Here is a 19,875-nt window from a genome sequence, read left to right on the forward strand (position 1 = left end):
GAAATAATTAAAACTATTTGTTTCACAGCCTGTCAGGGGCTATTAGGGATCAGACAAATATAAATTAAGGCTTTTTTTCCCACAGCAGAGTTATAAGCTTTGCAAAGTTCACAAACAATTGTAATCCTCTTTTATTGAACACAGATTTAAAAGTAAAGGTCAGTTATGGTTTCTTCAGTAAGGAGTTTATATAAACAGTAAAAACCAAACGTTTAGATTATTTTTATTATGAAAAGAATGCTGTCTGGGAATCTCTTGCTTCTGTATGGTGGCTCCTTTATAAAGCTCAGGAACTGCAAACTGCTCATATCCATTCATGGGAAACTCGCAGGCTTTGCAGCTCATCCCTGGAGCTGCAGCAGCGGCTCATACCCCAGGAAGGACTGGAGCTGGTGCTGATGGTCCTTGCATCATGAGACCCGTGCCCATCACACTTGTTCCTGCAGCCCGTGCATCCAGGACCACCACACGGTGTTGCACCACAGTTTCTGTCCCCCTTACAATTTTGCTTTTCCTAAACAGAGCCATGTTTTCTGCTGCGTGCTTGGCACTGCTTGCAGACTCACTGCCTGAAGTACCATTTTTTTCCCCCTATCTTTTCAGGGCTGGCTGGGTCAAGGTATTGACAAGCTTTCAGCTAATATTTTTCTCTTCTTTCTCTACCATCAAAAGGCTTGCTGCTGTTGTTTGCTCCAGAGACAGTAAAAGCAGTCTGCCAGAATAGTTCATCCTTTGAAGGCTCCTATTAAGCTCTTGGTTTCTGAAAGGGCCACAGTAATACAAATGGGTGATCTGAGGAGGGAACCATTGATATGCCCACTGGTATGTGGACAGCAAAGAGGGGTGCAACAGAAGGGGGAAAACTGCCTGGCACACTGAGATGGGACTGGGTGGGGGCTGGCATGAGGCATGGATTTGGGAGGAGAAAAAGGGAATGAAGGGAAAGCTGTAGGTATGTGTGCCTGTCATGGGGCACGATGAAGAGCAGGCAATGAAACAGGTGAGAGCTTAGACCGCAAACGTGTTTTGCATGCCGCCTAGAGAAATGGAGTCCTAATCTTCATTGGAACAATTCAATTCTGCTATGAAGTACATATTAAATAACAATAGACGGCTGCAGAATTGTGCAGACTTGCAGGTGAAGAGCTGAATTTTAAGCAAGCTGCAGGGAGCACAGGGCAGTGGCGGGGAGTGCTGGAAGAGGGCTGCCTGACTCATACGGTGTGCACTGGCCTTCAAGCCCCAACTCAAAACTCAGCCTTTATTTTTATGAGCTAAAAGCAGTTACTAAAGCATAGCGCAGTTCTGCATTAATTCAGCTGGAAATTTTCCCAGAAAACAACAGTTTAATAATCTGGACCATCACTGTTTGCAGTGTATTGCAGTGAGGGAAGAGGGATAGTTCATTGATTAGAATCTCAAGGAAAATGTGGGTTTGTAGCAAAATGGAATTACTAAAGAGCATAGTTCAATACGAGCGCCCTAAACAAAGCAAATTATCTCAGCACCAGATGAGTCCACAGCATGTATTTATTGAACCACAAAACCTCACAGTATTTGTTTCCCATTCTAAGCAACTACTCTAACCTTTTAGTCAAAAAGCCCTATAAATACAAGCACAACAGAAACTCTCCTGGGGCACTTAATAAAATGGAAAGGTTAATACTCATTGCTTTTATTTTGGCTATTGGTAATTCTGCAAGTGTAAGGTTCTGGGTTATTCTGCACAGGATCCCAGGGCATGATGCTGGAAGCTACCTATGCCCTTAACCAGTTCAGTATACAAAACCCCAGTCTGAAGCTTTGTGCACAGACAGGAGCTACCTGAGAGTAAAATGAAAGGAATATGAAAATTTTAAAGGAGTTTATTGAGATTTTAAGATTATTGTCCCACTACTTTTTTTTAATAGCAAGTTGATGAAAGACTTCAAATATGACAGGGATTAAACACTTTTCTCCTTTCCTTTTTTTCACTGTCCTTCTGCAACTCATGAGATTTGACTGTTGATGATGATCTCATTTTGGTACTTGAACATGTTCTTCCTGAGACATGAACCAGGACAGTCAGTTCTGTTAAACTAGGTTTAGTCATTCACGCAGGACTGGAGCATACCATATCACCTGTCTATCAACACAGTACTTCTGCTGTGACTTCCTTCATAAGTCAAAGAAACAGAAACCCTTGGAGGACCATTTGTGTCAGCAAATCCAGTTGTTGCCTTTGCAGGGCAGTCGTTTTTCACAGATTAATGTCTCCATCTGCTACCAAAATGGAGATTTACAAAACACCTTGAAAATTACTCTGAATATTAAAATTAACAACTTCAGTGGATAGTAAAAATTTGGGTCTTAATACTTACTAGTAACAATTTTCAGTACATCCCACCTCCTTGCTTTCCTTTTTCTGTTCCGAAGGCAAGGACTGCCTTCTTTTGTTTTCTTTCTCTGCCCCCTTGGAAATTAATAACTTTATCACTTCTCCCTAGGCTAATATCTCCCTCTGTATTACAAGTACCAACCCTCCATTCCTGGTTGGTGATTAAACATGATTAATTTAAACTCATGGGTAATTGTTTTCCAGATGGAAGTTTATTGCTTGGATTTCAGATCTTAGAAAGTGTGTGGCTGAGAGATTGTGTTTTCTCTGTCTACAATGAGCCGGTATGGTAAAAGGTACTATGCCTCAGATCTTGACTGACAGAATTTTAGAAACATGACTAATCTTATTGAAATAAATGACACTATTTGCCTGTCTAAAGTTATACATGTTCTTTTTGATTCTTCTGAATTTAAAACATTGATGTTCCCTGGAGTACAGTTAAGAGCCCAGGGTTGATTCATTTAAGCAAAGGGATTTAAGTTACAGAACTTACACTCAGTTTCAGTCAACACAGCACAAAACTTGATTTGAATAATCAAATTCAGTCCTACTTTGCATTTGCTTTTTTAGTTATTTTGTTAAAAACAGACTGATTTGGATGGGTTAGTAAGCATTAAGATATGTTGATTTGCAACTGAACATAGCCTTTGCCTTTAAATTTAGTATTTCTCTTTGATAACTGAGAAGATGAGCTATGTAGACAGCTCCATAATAGTATGGCTTCAGAATATATCTGTGATTTTATGACATTTGCTTTCTGCTGTGAAAGAAAACGGGAAATGGTAGTGTTGTTTACTAGATGACTAATTTTTTTATTTACAGTTTTTACAAGCTGTTTCAGATGAAATATGAGTAGAATTAAAATGAAGAGAATTGGTATTTTTTAGGGATTTTATTACTTAAACGAATACTTTGAACTTACTGGACACATTATTTTTCTCATCAGAACAGAGGATGTATGATATGTAATTAATGAATTGAATCAATTGATACTGCTTACTGCACCTGTTGGAAAGATAGGATTAGCAAATCTGAGCCATTCTTACCTATTACTGTTCTTTTACCAGAATAACTAGAAAAGATAAGTCCAGTCTTCTTATTTTCAGTCTTTGGGAGAATGTCACTCAGGACAGACCTAAATTAACCTCTGTGTTTGTTTATTTTTGTTTTATAGTTCCAGATTAAATGCTGAAATTGCCAGCAAGTGAAATTATAATAAACATACATTTGCAGATATGCCTCCATCGCTCCCTGCCACTTTTATCTATGTTCTAGTTTGGGTTTTATCCTTTCGTTTTCCACTCCACTTAGCTCAGGGAATATTGCAAATAAAAAACAATAATTTAAACACACTATGTCAATAACAGAAACCTAGAACAGTTGGGACATGGACAGTGCTAAATCATACTTTAAGAACTGTTTGAAACATCTTAATTCCAGCCAACACCACCTCTGCAGGAGTATCACATTTCAATCCTGAGGAAAGGCTCAGTGGAAGAGAGAAAGAGCCCAGGAGAGAGGTGTAGGGAAAGGATAAGTGTTTCTCTTTTCCTTTGTGGGAACTCTATTGGGAGAAAAGGGCTATGCTGGTGATGGGCTGCTCTGTGGGCCCAAATGCATGTCTGTGTGGGGGCCCTGCTTGTCCACCATGGGACCTGCCACGGGCCATTTGGCCTGCTGAGGGGAAGGGAAAACGAAAGGGAACCACTGCAACCTAGGCAGGAGAATTTGAGGGGACAAGTGTATTTTTGCTTTCATTTATCTCATCTTCCACAGTGTTTTTTCTTTTCTGTGCTATTAAGATGTGCTTAATGCAGAGACGTAGCACCCTGTAGTTATTTGGGGTTAGTCTGTGTGCTTTGCTAATCACCTGGCCAGTGTGTTTCTGCTCTGCATCTTAACTGGCTCAAGCAAGCAGCCTGACTGATTCATTTCCAAGAAATGTCTGTCGTTGAGGCCCCCAGGAGCAGGGTTTACCTGGTTGTTCAGGAAGAGTTTCACACCTTCTCCCCTGGGGAAAGTCTGGGCAAGCACCCACTGGCAGGCAGGCGAGCACAGCTAGGCTGGGAGCCTGTCTCCACCCCGCCACTGTTTGCCGAGCAGGGGGGAGAGCCTACGAAGTCCAGAGGCTGCACTACTGTCAGGTTTTGTATCAACTTAAAATAGAACTGCTTGTGAAATAGCCACTGGCCTGTGTAATTTTGCATTATTCAATTTTGTCTATGCTTTGTACAGTCCTTGACTTATGCTTTTTTGATCTAACTGTAGCTCCTAAACCTTTTCTGTATTGTGATTATCTTTTAAATATTCAGGAGTTCAGAGAGCTGTAAAAACATCAAAAAGAGAACAGACCTCATAGCAAATGTGTGAAGTTGGTGATAAAATTATCAGTTCCTATTTTCTTAGAAGGGGAAACAAGATATATGGGCAAAGTGACTTGTCAAATGTTAAACAGTAAGTAAAAGAGTAAAGACAGCATTAAGGGACTACAAGTCAGAAGTAACCATATATCTTATGCTTAAAAACTTTGTTTCCAGTAAAAGCCAGCAGAGATATTTTGCATTGCATGTGTATGCAGGTAAGAAAACAAATTCTTCAGAAGTATACGCACTCAGGAGCATCGTCTTCAGCAATTAGAATCTCTCTAGGTCTCCTGTGGACTGGGACTGGTCTAAACCAGCTACCATTGCAAATGTAAACACTTCAGTTTGCTTTTCTGTGTTGCTTCATTTTGATTGCCAATAACGGGCATCAGTGGAAAGATTTCAGCAAACTAAAGGTGACCCATACATCAGTATAATACACTAGAAAACTAAAGCTCTAAACCATTCATGGCTGTTTGTTGTTTTAAGTCTTCTTTTACGTTTGATCCATTCACATTACGATTCATATTCAAATTGTGCTTTCAAATAAATCCAGTATACATTATTAAATGAGGCAGATGTTCCAGCCACTACCTATCAAAGAGATTGCCTTTCTGAGCTTTGTTGGAGGGAGGAGCAGTTTTACGCTCTTATTTCTCAGATAGTAATGATAGTTCAAAACTCAGTAGAATTAAAGCCTTGCATAGTTAATATAAATAACAGGATGATTCCTTAGCACATTTCTATCATGAATACTAAACTGTAATTAAGTATTCTTACTTAATGACAGATCAGCCTACATCGACGAATGAAGAAAATTATATTGAATTGCTCACATGACATTGTAATTAGGGCCATAGAACTGGTGGTAAATAAATAAATTGCTTATTTTATTTTACACACACAGAAAAGGCATAGCAGCCTAGCACATAAGGCATTAGCATTCAGATTTAGGAGGACAGCATTCTTTCCTCATCTCGTCTCCTGACCTGCTCATTTGCTTCAGTAAATCACTTTGCCTGTCTGTGAATAGAGCTGTTGCAGAAAATGCCCGATTATATGAAGATACCCAGGACAATTCTGAGTGATTTAACTTAGGATCCTTAAGTAATAGGTAGATCCTGGACATCGCCACAATAGAACATTATGCTTTTCAGAGGGCTGGTTAACCAGACAGAGTGCTATATTCCCAGAACTGGCTTGAGCATTATGTGAAATCCATGTACTCTCTCTGCCTTTTACATCCTGTTACTGCCTGCCTTATTTCCCAGAGACTGAATGTTCTCCTGGCAAGTGACTGTCTCTGATTAGATGTTTATACAATGTCCAGGGCAACAGGGTCCTATTTGTCAAATTTTGCTTATTATTATTGAGCTGAGTAAAGTAACAAGTGCAATGTAATTTGTTAGCTGCAGTGATACCACAGTGCTCAATTTGAATGTATCACTGTCTGCTGCAAAGAGAGCTTAGGAATCAACATTCAGGCAAAGTGATCTTTCTCAGTGCATTTGACAAAATGAACAAAGGATTCAGTTATGATTAATGACTTTGACCCTAAGTTTCAATTCCCACTCAAATGAAGCAGTCATGTAAAGCTAGGTTCTTGTTTCTGTTTTGAAAGTTACTGAAAGTTAAACATCATTCTTCTAGTCCTTCATTTCAGAAAATGCAAAGTATGTATTTGAAGGCTTCACCATTCAAATAATTGTGCATAAATGTCTAGTACTTCTAAGTGAGTGAGATTCAGTTTGAAATTAAGACACCTACATTTATTTTTCTGCATTTAGGCATCTGCAAGTGAGTTTAATGTTTAAGCCAATGGCAATCTCTTCAGTAGAGCCAAGAAAGCATTTCAGCTGACCAGCCAAAAGGGCTTGATTCAGCTGCCTAATAAATGTAAGATCTGATATTATTTGAGATGACCCAGGATATCCTTGTTAGTCTAAAGCAGCTGCTTTGGAAGAGGTGGGTTCAGAGCTGTGGTCACAGCTGTCCTCAATAAACCTTTGCTCATGTTCTGAGTCTGACAGAAGAGCCATTAGAGGGCTTCAGAGTAAAGCTGCTTGGCAATTTTCCAAGAAAACAGATTTCTCAGCATTGCTTTGACACAAAACTAAGTGAAACCTTCCACAGTTGAGTCCATCAAAAGGTTGATTAGAAATCTGGCATTCAAGCCTGCCTGCTGGCTCTGTGTGCTCCGTGAATGAAAGGCAGAGCTCAGTCTTTTGGGGATGCTTCTTTTGTTCTGGGGAGCTTGTGTCCCCAGGCTCCCAAGCCATCTACCACAGTAGCTGATGTGAAGATGGGGTAGGGCCTCCTGGGCTCTTTAAGTCTCTCTGGCTCCCCTGTCCCTCGGGGGATGCCTGGTGGGGCTCAGTGATGGGTGTGCCAGGCTGTCCATATGACCCGCTGTCCGGTTAGCCAGCTTTAGGCAGCTTCAAGAACCACCATCAGGGAACCTACCTGCTCACTGCCCACCAGGTAGAACACTGGCAATTTTAGGAGACCAAAAAGAGAATTTAATTTCTTCAGAAATCTCTTCCCAAGAATTTTGATTTCAAGATGGAGGGTAGTAGAAATTCAGGATTTGACACTCTTCATGGTTACGAACTGCTATTTGGCAGATCTCTCTTTTGCCCAGAATAGGCATAAACTATTCATATTAAAAACTCCTCTTCCTTCAACATTTTGGTATTTTTATAGTTTGAAAATTACCTTGTGTTCTTAATTCACCAGTGTTGCTTCTTTATTATATATTAATCTCTTTGATTCCAAAATGATTTCTCTGCAGCCCTAACACTGTCAGGAAAAAAGGCTGCACATTTTAACTCAGTCATTTCTATTTCTATGTCTCTTTTAAAGATTAAAGAATTTTATTATGAAATTACTTTGTTAAAGAATTCACTTTCGCTGAGTTAGGAGTTAAATTAATTTTGTGATGCTGACTGTGTCTCTAGGGAGAGCTGTATGTTCAGCAAAGCATCTTCATGTCTTTTTGGTCTGCTATTGAGGCAGAAATTAGAAAGAGAATAATAGTGAGCTACATAAAAAAGAATAGGAAGACAGAGAGAACACAGATGGAAACCAGGGAGGGTTTAGTGAAAGCAGAGATCTCTGAAAAGCTTTCTGCAGACCTCTCTATCAGCTCTAACTTTCTAGGGATCTGACATTTGGTACTGGCCACAGATGCTATCTGGACTTATAACCAGCTGTTATAGCGTTATTTATCAAAGGTTGATGGACATGTCCTGACATCTGCATAATAGTTTCCATTCTAACCTTTGTTTTTATTACTCAATATTTCAGCTGATTGCTTTTTTTGGATCAGATTTTCAAAGCAATGATCACTTTAGCCACTGCAGAACTTACAAAACAAATGCTGAGAACATTTAGCCCATGTCTTCACTGGGAGGCTTTTGACATTAGAGCAGCAGCTTGTTATTTCACCTTAGAGCGTCTTGCATCCAAAAGTGACCTGTTTTTCAAATGATTTCATAGTTCACAGATCATAGTAATCAGTGCTCTGTGGAACACAAGTAATTTGCTTATCACAAGTTTGCTTGCTTTAATATTCATGGTAACACAATCCTATTTCTGCTAGTTTTCAAACTATTCCATGTTTGTCTTTATTCTTGAGTGCCAAACAGTGCATTAAGGGTGACTGGGTGTCACCTTTCCATTAACTGCTAGCAAGTAGATAAAAGACTTTTCTGTACCAAGTAACTGTAATTTCATGTTCTCATTTTTATTGCTAAGCCCCGCTGTGTGTATGTGTAGTACTGTTCAGAGATCCCAGATGATACTTGTCCTTTCTAAAGAGCTGTATATTCAGAGCTGTTCAATTCAGAGGCAAGTCAGAAGAATACAATCATTTGTAAAACAATGTTAGAATAAGTAAAATCAGTTATGAAGCTGACCCCAGCACTTAAAAAGTAAAGGGATTCTGGCAAAAGTACTTGATACACATGCCCAAAAGATGAGCTATTATAGCTCTTGCTGTGTCATCCTATCTGGAACCTGGAAAACATATGGCCAGGCAGCAATATGTCTCATTGTTCCACGCCCAGGGATGGTATGACAGAAGCTCATCCATTTAAAAAAAAGAGGCCACACAGCAACCACTGTAAACCTCCCAAAAACTGAAGACCCCTTTAACTCATGAAACCATGAATAGATTTCCCAGAGTAACTGGAAACTGTGTGACTTAATGGATATGACAGAATGCGAGACTCTGATAGGACCACCATTACAAAACCAGTGTGGATGAGTGTCCCCTAGCCAGCCAACGTAATATTGCTGCTGAGGGGCATTCCACCTATTCTCAAGATGTTCTGCATTACAAACTGAATGAAAAAGGGTGTTTCAACATGTTTTTTTTTCTCAGCATTAAGCCATTTGCCAGCATGCCCAGCAATCCTAGGTGCACATCTGCCTCTTTGGCCCTTTACTCCCTCCCCTTAAAATGCAATTGTAATGTATGTCATCCACTTTGCCAGATGCTCCCTGCTCTCCCTTCTCTTTGCCCAACCCTCTCTTCTAGCCCCTCTTGAGATGGCAGCATCATAAATACACACACAGTGCCTGAGAGGCAGGATTACTGCTCTGCTAGATACAGAAAGAGAAAAAAAATTAGAAAAAGTGCAGTCATTAATATTTTAATGAAAGTAGCTGCTTTTATTAGTAACGTGTTTTTTTTAATATGATAAATGGCTCAATCAGGCTCCAGAAATATCTTAAAATGGTATTTTTCAAGGCATTGCAGTGCCTCTGCCTCCTACGCAATTACATTTATTTTCCCACCTACTTCATGCAAACCTGTGGCACCACCACAGAAGAAGCTAAGACGGATACATCGTTTTGGCATGCAGCTTGCTAAGCAATACAGTTTTTTTAGGACTAGCTGTATTACAGTTTTTTTCCTTTTATTCCTCCATCATCTTTGTATATGACAGTATGTTCTGCTTATTACCTTTTTGAACAGCATGCTTCTACATCTTTCGGAAACTCACCTGTTAATGACAGCATGCTTTAACATGAGGTTACCCTTGGGGAACATTCACTACGACCCTGAAGACTGTTCTCCCTGCTCCATTCCTTCCTCATCTAAAGTTAGTGTATCCATGCTCTTCTCCATCCGGAAGACTGCTCTCCGGGTCCTGGTTTGTGCCATCTCTCCATGCTAGGTCCTGTACCTCAGGAGGGTACCTACCAGCATCAGGAGTCTTCATGCCCCTGCCACTTTTAGCTCATGCATTGCACAGTCTTATCCCACCAGTCTTTGCTGATTAACTGGGCCTGGGAGCCATGGGTGAAGCTATTCCAAAATAATCATTCCTGTTTCTCTGATTCCACTGGTTTTATCACTACCTATTTTTTAATCGTATGGTCAGCTCCATCAAACAGTACCATTTGAAGTCCATTCACATCCATTCATATCACCATGTTTAAGATACACAGCAACGTTCTCTGTGTTTACTGGTAGCCCCTTAAAATGGTACTGGGAAAGTTAATGGATTTCAGAAAAGGAATCATAGGACCATACTAGTTTTACTTCTAGTCTGATTTCCTGTAGTTTCCAACAGACATACTGTATGGCCTGAAGCTCTCTGATGGTACCACCAGCTCATAACTCTGAGCTAGTAATTCAGATGAAGGCAGAAGATCATGTATACAGTAAGTGACAAGGGAAGCACCTCAAAATCATCACGTGTAAGGGATGCAGACACACTTTGTTTCCAAAGAGTTAAGCTGCTGAGCCTATAGTGGACAAATTAAATGACGGTGACATTTCATGGTGATATGGCTGTAGGGAAGGGCCATCATCAGCTAACACATTTTGTGAGCATTAGCAGCTAGTATTGGCAAGATTATATGGCAATTGAAAATGCATTAATCAAATTGTGCTAACAGGCAAGTCTTAAAAAACCCTAAAACACAAAGCCCTTTTAATACATGTCCCAGTTTCACATAGAACAGAATATTTATTGGCCCTGAGGGAAAATTATTCCTTGTTGAGGACTTACACTTACTATTGGTGAATATTTAAAATATACAGAGAAATTTCAAAGCTTCTGTAAGAAAACAGCTACTTCTTTGGACCTTAATAGTGCCAAAATAATGCCTTTTGTGTATATAGACTCCATTTTGCTAAAAGAGCTGGTCGCATACTATCTTTTTTCTCCCTCTTTTGCAACGTACCCATGCAATCAGCAATACAAAGATATGAAAGTTCGATCTGACCCTTATTTGCTGTTTAAGGATACTGTAAACAAATAGTTAATTGCAAGAAAATGTAAAAGTAAAAGGCATGGTCAATACTGCAACAAACAAAAGGAATTACAGATGCAGAGTTTCATTAGGAAAAAAAGTCAAATAAGCAGAAATCAGTTTTTCTTCACCATGACAAAGGTATTAAATATAGTCAGTAGGATTTTAATAATATAATGATTTAGAAACAAAAATCCAATTAAAAAAAATGAAAGCTCATATCAAATAAGTTAGGAACCAAAAGTTGAAGAACCATTGTGCATTTTATAGGAATCCCTCTTAGGACAAGAAGTCTAACCAAGTCATGAACAGGATGCTACTGATCCTATGTGTAATGTATACTATTCTGTTACTCCTTTTTATTTAACCTGGCAATATGTAGTGTATCCCTTATGATTGGAATGATACTTACCATTGCTGCCTGTCTACCTGTAACTTTTGGTACAATATTTTAAAGTCACAAAGATTGAAATGCTGTCCTCTTGTACAGAGCATCACAACAAACATTCTGGATTTTTTTAGATCACAGTATGCAACTGTAGCTGGCAATTTCTCTGGCCTGCCCTCAGAAGCTCTTCTTCCTAGGGGACCATCAGCATCAAGGGATGGGTATTTTGCTTTGGCAGTAGTCTCCTGCTTGCTGCCATTTTCTTCTCCAAGGGCTTTATGGTTCCTCCTCACCATTTGATGGCCACAAGTTCAGCCACATGATAGAAGGAAGAGCTATGGACTCTCAGGAAAGACAGCAACCAGGAATGGGGCTGCTGCCACCAGAATAATTAACTTTGCTCCCTGCCCGAGATATCTGTGAATTACTCCAGTGGTTGCAACCTGTTTCAAGCTTCTTGCTTCCCAGAGCACCACAGACTCCAGTAGACAGCAGGATGCAGGCAGGACATGAGCATGTGTATGCGTGTGCGTGTTGAAGTTGATCTATGTGGCTGTAATAGATCTAACACTTCAGGAAAGAGTCTGACTAATTGTGCATGGGCAATTGGATGTAGTGTGTTTTCACGGGAGGGAGGGGCATGGTCCAGAGGAAGAACCACAGCATATGCACTCCATTCTTCCAGCCTCTGGAAATGGGTAGGTGCCTTCAGATGGCTGGGGCTGGCATAGGGTTTCCTTTTTCCTTTTGTTTAGAACACACAAAACATGCCAAAACAATGAAGAGCTCCTCAAGGGAACATTAAAGCTTTTGGCATTAATTAAGCACTCAGAAGATGGGATAAGACCATTAATTAATTGTACATCTGCGGCTCTGCACCTTTGCACAGGAAAAATTGTTTTGCTTTAACTTAAATTTGTATACACTAATCATTTAATGTATTATAGCATTATCTTTTTTCCCTGTGTGTTTAGGTTATCGCTTTTAGCAACAGGTGGTAGAACATTCCTGACACAGTACATGAGAATCATGTATATGGGAATTATGCATTGAACCTTATACTCAGCATATTAGATATGGTGAACAGGATGAAAAACAAAGACAAGCTGACTTAAATGGATACTGATTATTTCACTATGTTTATAAGGCTTATCACAGGCTGGTCATGTAAACAACACCTTGATTATTGTCTGAGCCTGCCCAATATTTTCTTTATGTTGAAGAATGAGAAACAATGTGCTGTATGAAATCATTTGGTAAAGATCTACTGGAGCAGCACGAATAACACTAATAACTGACTTTCAACTCATGTAGTCTTTATTTAAAATAATTGATATTATTTTGAATAGATCCTCTTCTGGTGTGGAACTTGAAATATCAAAACAAATCCTGATAAGCTCTGAATATCTTGGGAGATCCTTCCCATCAAATTAGCAATTGCACATGATGTTTCTGATGCCATAGGAAGATCTGTATAGACCAGTCTCTGAGATTGTAGAGGGCCTTGCTCATAAGCACAAAGATTACAACCACACGAAGTCTACCTGCAGACCTTCACAATTTTTTAAAGCATTTTAATTTTGGGCTGTTGTCATTATGATGTGGGAGTCATTGACATGTTTCATTTATACTTGCATGTGCCAGAGAGCTGTTGAACTTAGGAACATAATGTCCAGTGAAGCATCGTATGAGATAATATTTCAACTATGTCATTAGAATTTTAATTAAAGTACAGCAGTAACTTAAAAACTGATGGCGTCTTTCAGTCAGCCAGAATAAATTGTATAAAATATGAATGCTCTTCTACTTGATAGTATTATGATATTTTATATTGCGTCATAACTGATAGTGATACAGACACTATAAGAACATACTTAGTTGAGAAAGAAGTCACTTTATTTAGAGGCATCCTGATCCTGCAAAGCACATACCTTTCTGCTGCTTAAATAATATAGTGGCTGTGAATAGCACTGTTTTTCATAAAATAAAATAGGGTAAAGTAATAGCAGTAAAGTAGTAAAGTAAGGTAAAGAAGTACTTGTATAAGCATTCTGCTTTTTCAGATAGTTTCTCACAGTATAGACATCTTCTTAAAAATAAAAAAATATATATTCCCAAAGTTACTTGGGCCTGATTTTTTTTCTTTTAACACACTGGCTGATATTGTGACATTTTTACTATCTTATTTCTTTAGATAGTATTTGGAATAGGAATTGCTCTCTTTGTTCAGTAACTGATAATAAAAGCCATTGCAGAAATGGTGGTATTACCTTGCTTTGCAGCACATTGGCATCTGTAGCTTTTCCATCAGCTTAAACACATTTGGACAGGGACTTAACATGTAACCAGTGGAGCATTTATATTAGAACATAGCGGGACTCTGCGCATGGAAGTGCCTCAGTGGGGACAAGCTGCTTCTTCAGTAATTCACGTTTCGAGGAATGGACCTCGAACACAGAGGTTTTTCTATTGTAGAAAATGAGCTTTTCATGGTAAATTGATAAATCATTTACATTGTTTTTTTCTGATTATTTTTGCAACTTTTAGAACTGAATTGAAGGTCATGCGTTTGTGTAAATATTACTAGTAATCCTTTCCCTTTTAATTACCTGAAGCAGTGGTGGTGAAGGGTGATCTGCAGGGGTTTGCTGCAGGGCTGGGGATGCAGGCTCCCCACTAGACCCAGCTTCTCCTGCAGTGCTGAGGGGCAGTGGCTTGCAGTGCCCCAGGGGTGCTCTGCTCTGCCCAGCTGCCACAGGCGCTCTGCTTGGCTCACGGTGCCTTATCATGTGATGTGACATGGCTCTGATTTATTTGTAGGAAGGAGAGATTTACCAAGTGCCAGGTGCATCAAATAAACTAATGATTACTAATATACTGTGTTGTACAGTGTACTTTATTGTACAACAGAAGACTTAGTTGTTTCTTTTTAAAATTCGATCAACCTTGTCACAAAAAGCTTCAAATGATGTAGTTTGTTTTTTTTTTTTTTTAATTAGGCATTGAGTAACCTATTCGATAGTGTCTCATTCATCAAACGAGTTCTTCAGGAAAAGATATCCTGCCAGGTGAAGCAGACAAAGCTGTGAACAGCATTTTACTGTTAATGACTCATTGAACAGTACTGCAAAGATTGTGAAATGACACATTATTATCTAGCAGACACTGATCACAATTATATCACTGATAAAGACAAAACATATCAAATGTTGTGTTTCAAATATGTCCTTCAATGAAAGAAAATTATGCCATTCGCATAATTTCAATAGTAGCTGTGTGATGCTTCTAAATGCAAAACAGAAGCGTTTTGGGTAGCCTCAGGATAAAAGGAGTTATGACTCTGAGCTAGTCATTTATTCATTTTTATTTAATATTCATGTTATATCATACATTATAAAACTTCAACCATTTTGCTTTAAGACACTGCAGAACCCTGATAATGATGCTCTGTGTAAAATGCAATTCCCTGGTTTACCTGCCTGCTTGGATTGAACTGCAGAATCTTAATTTGCTGTCATGGATTTCATGGTCCTTTGCTCATATCATACTGTTACAGTGAGCATATTACACATACAGCCTAAACCTTCATCTTCTTCAGGCAGAGTACAGAGCCTTTCATCCTTGCAAAATGAATAATTACACTGGGATATTAATTTTTGTGTTTGCTTTTGGGTTTATTAGCTCTAACTGTGAAAAATAAATCAATTAGTTTGTATAGTCTATCTGACTAGCTCTTGAGAAAATGAGCCAGAGCTTTCCATACACCTGTTCTGTGAGTTTAAGATATCTCAAAATAGTACTTTTCTAAAAATGGACTGTACTCAGGCAGTTGGATAGGTGGCATTCTTATCATTGCCATCTTGAGGTTTGCATAGGGAGCACAAGTGTGATGCAAAACTAAGGAAACTGATTGTCATTGCTAAGGTCCTACAGTGCAATGTAATTCTTGTATTGTACCTGTCTCACCTGAATTTATTTTTGGTTTCTGCAGACGCCAGAGGAAGGAGCCTCTACAACCATCTATGCAGCAGTATCACCCGAAGTGGAAGGAGTTGGTGGCTGCTACCTTTACAATGAGGAAAGGACAAAATCAGCTGACGTAACATATGATGAGGAGCTGCAGAGAAGGCTCTGGACAGAAAGCTGCAAAATGGTTGAAATTTCTGATGAATCCAGCAGAGTTCCCTAGAACAAGCCACTTCCAGCTGGGTAAATGAAATATAGTGACAAGCATCGTAGGTGAATTCTTGCAGCATCAGTCATCATCCTGGAAATCACTGTTCAGTCCCAAAGGCAAACATGAACAGCTCTGTTCTTCACTTGAACCCCTAATCTGCTAGGATGTGGGGGGAATATTCCCACAGAAAGATGTACGTGATTGGTTTTAAATCTAACCATCAGTTTTGTAAATCATTATGTTTCAGTCTGTGATTAAAATACAATCTTTAACCTTATGCAGAGTTGAGTTGTCAATTTTTGTTCAAGCAGAACAGACTTTACCTGGTGAATGTGTTGTGTCTGTGGCATGCTGGACTTAGGCCACCTTCGTACATGTAGCCAAACTTACTCTTTTTTTAATCTGTTCAAAAAGTTACATCTTCTTTCCTTAAGCTTCGTTAATCTTTGAGACACTTTATAATGAATGTCAGCTTGTTCTAATTCAGACATTTGGCATTCATGATAATTATGCTGTTTCTATCATGACATTGGTTTTATATGTCAACTTTTATCCAAAGGTTTTAAGTGAAGATCAGAATCAAAAAAAAAAAAAAAAGGCAAATGAATAGGAAGGTTTTCAGACAGGATGGTAAATTCGAATGTTTTCAGTTGGAGAGAGTTTAAAGGAGAATCGTAAGAAAGAGGAAGGGATCAAACGTTAGACTACACTGGTTTTGGCAGAGGGTGCAGTTAGCCCATTGTGGGTAGACACACTGGGAAGCATAAAGATCAGGTAAGCATATATAATGCTTTTACCTTATAGTTTCTCAGTCTTCAGCTGATTTTATCTTCAGTATTTCCTGAGCCTGATGTAGTCTGTCAATTTAGTGAGCCCAACAAATCTTGCTTCTAATTACTTGCCCCCTTTTCTACTGAACCCATATAAACTTGCACTCAGAGCTCCTTTGAAAAGGAGATTCACTTTTCTACTGCCTGTTGCATGAAGGATCACCTCTTTTTGTTGGTCTTTGAACCCAGTTCATGTGAGTTTTAAAGCTAGATTTCTTGGTTTGAAAGAGACAGCAAACAATTAATGCCTATCCACCTTTAGCACACTGCTAAGAATTTTGGAGACTTCCAGTGTGTCCCACTTATATTGTCTCTTTTCCACATTGAAGAGTAGTCGCTGCTTGCTCATCTGACTCACACAGCAGCAACAGGATATTTTCCCTTTTGCTGTGTATTCTTTTCCTAATGATTTCTGGCAGCTGGATTGCTTTTTTGACTGTGTGGAACTGATGTTTTTTATAAAATTATCTTTGATAAACCCCAAGATTTCTATTCTGGGTGGGGTAGTGTTCAGATACTGATAGTTTTGAACATGCTTCAATGTGTACAGTTCAGGGAACTCTATCTACCTATATATGCCAAAAAGAAGTTTCAAGAATGATGATCATGTCCATGGAATAAAGAACAAACAGAAATGCAGCAATGTGAAGATAGTTTACGTTTATGCAAGCTCAAATAACTAAAAGACAAAACTGCATTCAAGATAGTCACAACATTTTAACAGTGAAGGTGATTAACTATTGGAATAATAGAAAACTTCCCTTGGAAGTTTCAATCAAGATTAGAAGCTGTCCTGAAACATCTCTCGTCAGTGAGAGAAGCTTTCCAAACATGGACTACGTGACTAGACAGCCTGCACTCTGGCTGTTAATGGAGTAAGCTCTACCTTACTCTCATGCTATTATCTGTATGTATTATCTGAAAAAGCACTTTAATCCTGTAGGTGTCATTTAATTCTCTTTTTTAAGGTATAGAGGATGGGAGAGACAAATAGCTGGACATATAGCTTACATTTAATATGGGTGATTGGAAATCACTACATGGCCAACTTGCAGTGTGAACACAGTCTTGTTCTCCCATTTTCAGCAGACTAGAAGAAATACGAATATATTATTATGCCCTGAACCGCAGTCTAATATCCCTTTTGAGCTTTTGGGCTCAGATCTAATACTTCACTAACTGTATCTCTGGCCTTTGGTTGAAAGAGAGATCACATCTAACTGAAAAAGACCATATTAACATGCCTGTATAAAAGCAAAGGGATAGAAAAAAAGTAGCATGAGCAAAGAAAATCAGAGAAGAAGAAAAATAATAAAAAAATCTGAAGCATATTTTCCCTGTTAATTAAGCGTGAATGATTTATTCCTAGCTTCTTGGATTTAGTATATACAAGGGTTAGCAGTAGGAAATTTATCACTCAGTCACTATAGCACTTTCTCTGTATGACTGGATCTTTTTTTTTTTTCTTTTTTTTTCGGTATGTGAATGTAGTGCTTGTGAAATGTGCCAGACTGACACTCTGGGAACTAAATTCCTCTGTTTATTCACAGATCATGCACAGGATGCAGTAAGTCTGCTAGACAGCCAACATTTTGACGTTGCCATAGCATTCCCATGGAACATCATTGCTGCTAGAAGTATGTCCAGAATTACTCAAATTAGATGGAACCAAATTACCTCCAGGTTTAACTCCATCAAAGCTATGCAGTATTTGCATGACTGATTTCAAGTGGCACAGGGGTTGGTAAAATAGTAAACAACAAAGAGAGCTAGTCACTCTTATAGGGTAATCTAAACCACTTAGTTAATGGTCTCAGTCCAGTGAAATCTGTTTTAACAACACTGAAAACATGGTGTGTGAGAACAAAGCTCACAGATTGTGCCTGCATGAGGGAAAAACGTGTCCTAAACCCATGGATTTCTAAAATGGTGCAATGCCGTGAAGATATATTTGAGCTAGTTTCAAAAGAACTATCTCAGGAACAAAAAGCAATAAATTGTGTCAACTCTGTGATGTCATAAAAACACATGAGTTTGTCTTGAGTAAAATTGAGTGTAGTTATGAAGTGCTGAATCTCATAATGAGTGCTCACTGTAACATGGTTGTAAAAATCCAACATTATCCTTGGAATATGTTCTTAGGAAAAAAATATGTATAGCATGTAGAAATAGGGAAATGATTTTAGCTTTGCACACAGCAATGGTAAGAACTGATTTATTTTCACATTTCAAGGACATCAAATTTCTGAAGATTTGAGGAGATCTGTCTTTTCAGTTCGCTGAAGACATGGCTAAGAGATGGCTTGAGTATTTGCAGTAGGTGCACATGCATAGAAAAAATACTAGAAAGCTTTTTAACCTTGAAAAAAAAAGCAAAATAAGATCCAGGTTGTAAATTAAAGTTAGACAAATTAACTTTCCAACAGGAAAAGAGATCCTCTAACTGTGAGAGTAATTACACATTGGAACACGCAGATTTGATATCTGAAGATGTCCATCTATTTTCATTAACAATAAAGGGGAACTAGGCCAGGTAGGCTCCTAAGCAAAGTATATCAGTCACACAGCAGTCATGCTTAGATTGTCCCTCAAGTCCAAAGCAATAGCACTTATTTCTTTTAGTATGAAAATGTCTATTGCTCACCACACCCAGACTAATGTTTAATTTAAAAATTTAGGTGACTTAGATACACCACAAAAAGGCACCCAAAACTAATGGTCCAGTTCAAATTTTCTGTGATCAACAGAAGAATCAGCAAAGGGCCACTGGGGTCTGATTCTGTTGCCCTTGAAAGGAGACGGAAGACATTTCAAACCACTATTTTAGTCACTTTTATAAAATGATTCTTTTATTTTTCAGCTCCTGCCAGAAATAAAATTTTAATCTTAAAAAAGACAATCAGAAAAGACTTGTTTTAAAAGATAATTCAAAGTAATCTTATATATATAATATGTCAATGAGTGTAGTTACGGAGAAATGAGAGAGTGAGACAATGCTATTTAAACAGTGAGCTTGCACAGGAAATAAATAATTTGCTGACACAGGGCCCTAAGTTTCTTAGGAAAATATGCTAACTCTTAATATTAATTAACTAGTTCATTTGTAAACAGTGGGAATGGATTATGTACTGAAAGAATAAGTGCTGTAATTTGCATGTGAGTACACTGTGTTATTCACACATCGCAAGTCAGTTGAATCCTTGCTTTAAGTACAAAATTGATTTAACTGTAGAACTTCTAGCCACACTTCCATAATGATGTTTTATAAATATTTAAGCTTTCAGCTGTTCATTAAAGACAGCAGGTTGTAATTCTGCAAAAAACCATTTACTTTACCATTCAATTTTTGCACAACTATGAAGTATTTTAGTACACAGTGAGAAGTGGGCATATAATAGACACAGAAGACTTTATAACCTGATATCAGGCTTGTTGCTGCCTCTTCCTATGCAAAGTAAAGTTGGCCCTAA

General features: G+C 38.5%; 1 protein-coding gene across 1 annotated transcript in view; it reads left to right on the forward strand.

Moving 5' to 3' along the window:
- ZBED1 (zinc finger BED-type containing 1) overlaps positions 1-15,852 on the forward strand; it is a 174,048-nt gene extending 158,196 nt beyond the window's left edge. The window contains exon 7 of the mRNA XM_064501181.1: positions 15,390-15,852. Coding sequence (XP_064357251.1) covers positions 15,390-15,587 — 198 coding nt within the window. The 3' untranslated portion in view covers positions 15,588-15,852. The remainder of the gene's footprint in view (positions 1-15,389) is intronic.
- Positions 15,853-19,875: the final 4,023 nt, after the last annotated feature.

This window comes from Dromaius novaehollandiae, chromosome 1 (genome assembly GCF_036370855.1).
Source record: "Dromaius novaehollandiae isolate bDroNov1 chromosome 1, bDroNov1.hap1, whole genome shotgun sequence".
Classification (NCBI taxonomy): Eukaryota; Metazoa; Chordata; class Aves; order Casuariiformes; family Dromaiidae; genus Dromaius; species Dromaius novaehollandiae.